Source organism: Chiroxiphia lanceolata, chromosome 4 (genome assembly GCF_009829145.1).
Source record: "Chiroxiphia lanceolata isolate bChiLan1 chromosome 4, bChiLan1.pri, whole genome shotgun sequence".
NCBI classification, from domain to species: Eukaryota; Metazoa; Chordata; class Aves; order Passeriformes; family Pipridae; genus Chiroxiphia; species Chiroxiphia lanceolata.
In genome coordinates this window covers 51,961,133-51,967,458 of record NC_045640.1, presented here as the reverse complement: position 1 = coordinate 51,967,458, position 6,326 = coordinate 51,961,133, and the positions used below count along the sequence as shown (strand labels likewise).

General features: G+C 47.5%; 1 protein-coding gene across 1 annotated transcript; it reads right to left on the bottom strand.

The window, feature by feature from the left end:
- Positions 1-951: 951 nt before the first annotated feature.
- Positions 952-6,102, bottom strand: LAMTOR3 (late endosomal/lysosomal adaptor, MAPK and MTOR activator 3). Its single transcript, XM_032685052.1, has 7 exons — positions 5,998-6,102; positions 5,635-5,694; positions 5,391-5,425; positions 4,695-4,753; positions 3,661-3,794; positions 2,526-2,589; positions 952-1,803 (listed from the first exon to the last, which is right to left on the bottom strand). The coding sequence occupies exons 2-7, from the start codon at positions 5,641-5,643 to the stop codon at positions 1,730-1,732; spliced, it is 375 nt and encodes a 124-aa protein (XP_032540943.1). The 5' UTR covers positions 5,644-5,694; positions 5,998-6,102; the 3' UTR covers positions 952-1,729.
- Between the last annotated feature and the right edge of the window lie 224 nt (positions 6,103-6,326).

Here is a 6,326-nt window from a genome sequence, read left to right as displayed (position 1 = left end):
TAAAACTAGCACGGGTATTTGTCTTCCTGTACTGTATTGTTAAAGCTTTGTCCTCCTTTTTCCCTTAAACAAGCGGTTTAACAAACCAGCATCTTCCATTTAGCTTGAAAACCTTTGCTGAGTCTGTGTGAGAGAGAGGGCAGCATAAGGGGAAGAGAGAGATGATTTTCTCCAGCAGCATCACTGTTCTGGGAAAATGGCTTGGAAATGGAGTTTGACGTGTAACCACAAAACCAGCCTTCCCTTTTTCACACGGACAGCTGCTTTACAAAACATTAGAAACACATTCAGCACATGGGTGTCACAAACTGAAGCCAGTAAAAGAAACAGCACTCAGCTGGCCTTGGAAGCCACCACAGGCAGATGAACAGCAGGAGTAGGCCTTCAATGGAACACAAATGCACTTTGCCAGAAATATACAGACACCCTGGGGCTCGATTTCCAGCTGCTTCTGTAAAGATCAGCAACAAAAGTCTCATTGCAGCTCAGTTTAAATGGCAAAGGGTTGACTGACAATCTGTAGTCTCTGGGAGAGCTTCTGAGCCAAGAGTTCCCAGTGCTCATTTCCAGCTCCACCATTTCCCCCTATCATGCCTGATGCTGCAGGTCCACAAGGTGTAAACAAGGGGCTGTGGCACCCCCTTTCCCAGCCTAAGGCAGAGACTTGTCCAGAGCTCTCCCTCAGACCTGCAGTGCTTGGCAGTTGTCACAAGGGGAATGTGGGAGGGAACAAGGGGGTGGCAAAGAGCACAAGACTGATCCCCACCAACAGGATCTCTGCACTGGCACAGGACTCTGTATCCTTACTGCCCAAGTGAGAGACACACGGGTTAGTTTTCAACCTGTAAACTTCTAGATTTTGTGCATTTACAATCAAGAGACCTGTTCTCAGCACAGGAAAGCTGATGTGCTGTGGGGTATTATGGTGCAACAGAAGAGTGGACCAGGCTCTGTCATTTAAAAATACTGTATTTTATTTATAATTATTTACTTATGAAAACCTAAGAGTAAATGAGCTGAGAGTGTCACCAGTGATGAAGCCACACAAAGACTGAGACATGAGATCTTCACAACCATATTACACAAAAAAACCTATGAAGAAGTGAGACATGGTTTGGGTGCTTTCAGCTGGGCATCAGGAAACCTCCTAAAGCGACAGCTTCCATAGAAACAGCTTTCTTCTTAGTGGAAGCAGGATGCAGCTAGCATCCAGATAAGTAGCACACCCTTGCCAAAGCATCACCCATGTAAGAAAGCCGGGATATTTACTGATTGTACCGACACATCACTGCTAATAAACCTGCTCTCCCAATATGCTTTCAACCATGTCCTTGACCACACTACACAACTGATCTGCTCTCCACCATGTAGCAGTGGCAGGCCTGAGGATACACCCTGCTGTGTGCCTGGTTCCCTGTAAAGCAAAGGATCTGTGGGTTGCTCGTCTGAGCCAACAGCGTTGTGCCGATCTGGCTCAGCTAAACTCCATGGGAGCTATTTTGGTGGTCTCTCCAGTACTGCACAATACAAGAAGCACGGCCTAAAGTAACATCCACCTACAACACACTAGTAGATCATTTCAGATTCAGTACTATGTACAATTTACTCTTACTTAGTATACTAAGGAGCTGTGATATTTCTTCTGAGACGTGTTATTTGACTGACGATTATTGAATCCTTCTGTCCACTGGGCTGCAGAGGAATGCTGCACTCTGGCTATACCATCAGGTTAAGAAACTTCAACAACCTGCCTCAGTTCTTCAAACAGGGGCGTGAGCTCCTTCTCTAAACTTACAATCAGCCCTGGAAAGAGAGACAGAACATTCCATCAGACAACATCACTGAGAAGCCTCTCTTTAAAGCCTGCAGCTCCCTCCCCCTCCCAAGTCAAAGGCAGTGTTTTTCAAAACATGAAATGTTTTACTTGAGCTGCTCACCCTCCATGGGAACAGTGTGCAGCACCTCCAGGCAGGAGGCCTGCAGCCCCCACCACTAGCAGAGGCACACCTCACACAGTGCAGCTCTCCCCCACTATCGCCTTGCTGCTTCCCACAGCTACCAGGGCCCAAACAGCTGTGCCAAAATCCAGTGCCTTCTGCTCATATTCATCAGCTAATGCCATCATGAGCAAGGCCAGGTGCCCGGCTGAAGGAATTCCCCACCCCACAGAACTGAGAAGACACACAGCTGCACATTACTGCAAAATGTTAACCTGGAACTGACAGAGATCGAACAACTGGTTTGTACAGCACAGTAATTGCCAGGATAGCAAATACTCTCAGGTAGCAAGAGTAAGGTTAGTCACAGGAGAAACATGCTTCTAGAAGAATAACTTCGGCAAGTCACCTAAAATCTCTGAATTTTTACTCACACCTTTCCCTTCTCACCTTCACAATATGCCGACAAAATTCACAGCAGGAGCAAAGTTAATACAGTTTGAAGTGAATTCAGGTAATCTATTTTCAATTACTTAAATACCTGGGCCTTAAAAGACTGCAATATTTAAAATGCATGTGAAGACATACCGGTATTGGCATTGCTGCTAGCAATGAAACTCACTACCAAAGGCAAGCGATTGAACTGCACCACCTGCAAGGAGAGAGAACAGTGCTCAGACAGAAGCTAACGCATGTTGGACGTTGGAGCTCTGACACAAGTTCTTTTGGAAAAAAGCAGCCTTCTCAGCTTAAAGGACAAGCAGGAGCGAGAGCCACAGGGATGACTTTTCAGTTTATCTGTTTCTCAAGATTAATGGTTAAAAACACCAACCGAACTTACCCCATAGTACAAGGAGCTGCATGGGAAAAGCCTGGTACTTCCCTCCCCCTCCATGTTCTACAGTGTGTTGCCCACCAGAAACCCAATTCAGCTGCAAATGCTGCAGAGTACACCATGGAGGCCACACTCTCCAGAGGAAACAAGAGGGCAGGCAGGTTTATCATTTTAAAATACTGTTCCCTATACAGAAGTATCTCTTCTTCCATTAATAGGGAACTGGAACCTTGGGCATAACAATAAGCTACAGCATCAAGAGAATCAAAGCAATGTACTCCATGTGTGTAAAATAACTAATTTATTATCCAAACAAAACTTGATACACTGTAGGGTAAACTGTTCGTCAGTTTACTGCAGTCATAACAAAAAGCTCTCAGGACCACTAGAATTTGAGAAGGAGCAGAAGCAAAGCAGGTGATGGATTACACAAATATCAGTTTGTGAACAATTTGAGTGGTATTTCAAAACTTTCTCACCTCAGAGTCACACTAGTAGCAAGATTAGCCATGAAGTAGGCTGCATGTGCTTAATTAACTTTAGGTGTCGCTAATTATAAACAAATATTGTTTATAAAGAGAACATAAACCCTTCATAACTGATTCTGAAGGCCACATGAGTAGTATCTGCTGCAAATTCATGATTACTACCTGTACAGAAAACTTTCCCATTTTCAGTGAGTAAATCTCAGTTTTGAGAAATATAAGAGAAGTTTAATAAATAGTGTGAAAGTTTGGCTTACCCATTTAAACAGAATAAGAAATAAACCACAATTACTTCAACAGCAGCCAAATAGATACAAAAGTTTAAACCACTCTCTCTCTCTTGCTCAATGTAATATAGAAACAGCTCAGGTCACTGAGGACAAAGCACACTCAGGTTACTCACCTGGTACGTATTGTAGTAGCAGATGATACTTTTGTTTTTAGAAAGTCCTAATTTACTGCCCTGATCTGTGGCAAGGGCAAAGGTGGACAGAAAGCCAGGTCGCAGTGCATGTTCTGGAGCATTATCATTGGCAACTGGAACAAAATGAGGAAATTCTTATCTTTACATGGCAACTCTGACTGCATGCCAAGCCCTTAACCAGCATAGTGCTCTGCCAAAAGCAGATCTGCTGTTGGGGAACACACAGCACATCTTAGGTGCTTCCACAATTAGCACAAGACAATCTTCATGAGCAATACATCCTTTAATGCTCTGTATGTGATGAAAGCTCATTACACCAAGCGTCCTTCCTGGCGTACCTAAGAAACAGTCTTTTCTTTTAGGATGCAGAGCCTGTGCTGATGCCTCTTGGGTTCTGTGTCCCTCACTGTCTGCACCCATTCCAGCCTTTGAATTGATTACTGCAACACAGTCACTTGACTGTGAACAGGTGAAGATGTGCGAGTTCTGCTGGGTGTTTAAATACTTTTGGGGATTAAAAAAAAAAAAAAATCTGCAGTATTTCAACCTTTGTATCTTTAAACTAGCGTACTCACAACATAAAAGCATCTTGAACAAGAAATGCAGAAGATAAAAACTACAGTACCAAAAAGCAAACTAAACATATGTAACAGCTGGATGCAACTGTTTCAGAGCGCAGACCAGCCCAGTCAACAAAATACTGCTAAGCTCTCTCTAGTACTCAGTATCAATCAGCCTGCGAGTGACTTGAAGATATAAGGACCTTATAGCATTGAAACCCCTTTGACCAAGGAAAACTTCCATGGACTGCAATTTCTGAGGACACAAACAAACAGATGCATTTAAAGAGGTACATAATCAATTACTGAACTTGAAATAAAAGTCGAATTTAATTCTTCCATTTGGTATATTCAGATATTTGGCATAATGAGAGAAGATTTTGCTGTACTTCTCCACCCCCTGCTGTTCAATCACGATTTCAGCTGTAGGGTACAGCAAGAAGCTGAAGTTACCTTTGATAACAGGCACACCGTCTCTATCTGAGACCACAATAGCATGAAGACCTTCAACACTGCAAAAAAGAGAAAAGAAGGATGATGAAGAGACAGCATTTTAAAAACACAGTAATTAGTAGCAAAGATTTTTTTTCTGAACAAATGTGCAAGGAAGGGGGAAAACACGTTAAAAATTGATGCCTTCAGTAATTTGATACTTGTTCTGTGTAGTTCAGACAGTACAGTTCTGGTGCTCCCAATAATACGCAGGACATGTAACTGCTGGAGCAAGCCCAGAGGAAGGCCACAAAGTTGATAAGGGGACTGGAGGAAGTTGGGGCTGTTCAGCCTGGAAAAGACAAGGTTGCATGGAGACCTCACAGCAGCCCTCCAGTGTCTGAAGGAGGCCTACAGGGAAGCCAGAGAGAGACTTTTCGTCAAGAACTGTAGTGACAAGACAAGGAGTAATGGGTACAACTTGGAAGAGGGAAGATTTAGGTTAGATATTAGTAAGAAATTCTTTACTGGGAAGGTGGTGAGACTCTGGAACAGGTTGCCCAAGGAGGTTGTGGATGCCCCAGACCTGGCAGTGTTCAAGGCTAGGCTGGATGAGGCTTTGAGGAGCCTGGTCTGGTGGGAGGCGTCCCTGCCCATAGTAAGAGGGGTTGGGATTAGATGGCCTTGGTCCCCCGCCCCGCAGAGACCCAGAGTTACCTCGGCAGCTTCTTGTACAGGAACCGCTTCAGGTCCTGCAGGCAGAGACGGGCACCGCGTTACTCACCCGCTCGGAGGGGGCAGGGGAGCCCCCGAGCTGCCTCCCCGCCCGGTCCCAACACCCCTTCTCCCCGGCTCTGCCTCCCCGCCCGGCCCCGGACGGACCGGGCCCGATCCCCCCGACTCCCGGCCCCCGCCAAAAGCCGCCGCCCGCGTCCCGCCCGCCCCGAGGAGCCACACTCACGTCGGCCATGGCTGGGGCCCGCCCGGCGCTGCTGCTGCTGCCGCCGCCACCTCTGCGGGCCTGAGAGACGAGACGAGAGGGCGCCCGGTCAGCAGAGGCGCGGCCGCCGCCCCGAAGGAGGGGAGCGGCGAGAAAAAGGGAGGGCGCGCTTCCTCCCCGAGGTCCGGCCGGCCGCTCCCCCCCGCCCCGCTGCCGTGGTAGAGGCCGCTCCCACCCGCCCCAGGAGGGGAGCGCGGTTGGGCCTAGACCACCGCGCACACGGGAGGGGTGTGTATGCGAGGGGGGGCAGGGGGGAGAGGTGCGGTGAGGTGCGGCGTTACCCTGCCTGCCTTATCTTGTCTTGCCCTGCCCGCCCTGCCATACCTGTCGGCGCCCCCGGCGCGCCCCGCCGCCGTTTCCCCTCGGAGCCGCTGTCACATGATGGGCGGTGCCGCCCTCCCAACCCCGGAACCGCTTCCCCGCCGCCTCCGCCCCGCCCCGGCAGCAAAACAAACGAAACCAAAACCAAACCCTAGGACTGCAGCTAGAGGAAAACAACAAAAAAGAAAAGTCCATTTCTGCCGAGTAGAGCCACTCCCAGTTTTACTCTTCATTTCCCCTACTTTTGGATCTAGTCTATCAAGCCTAGTCTTCTATCTAATCTTCAAAACCTGAAGGCTGATAATTTAACAGCTAATGTGAAGAATTAAAAT

Coding starts and splice junctions, on each gene's coding strand:
- LAMTOR3 (XM_032685052.1), bottom strand. Junction 4,754..5,390: donor CTGTACAAGAAGCTGCCGAG/GTAACTCTGGGT, acceptor TCTTTTTTGCAG/TGTTGAAGGTCTTCATGCTA. Junction 3,795..4,694: donor CGGTGTGCCTGTTATCAAAG/GTAACTTCAGCT, acceptor ATTTTGTTCCAG/TTGCCAATGATAATGCTCCA.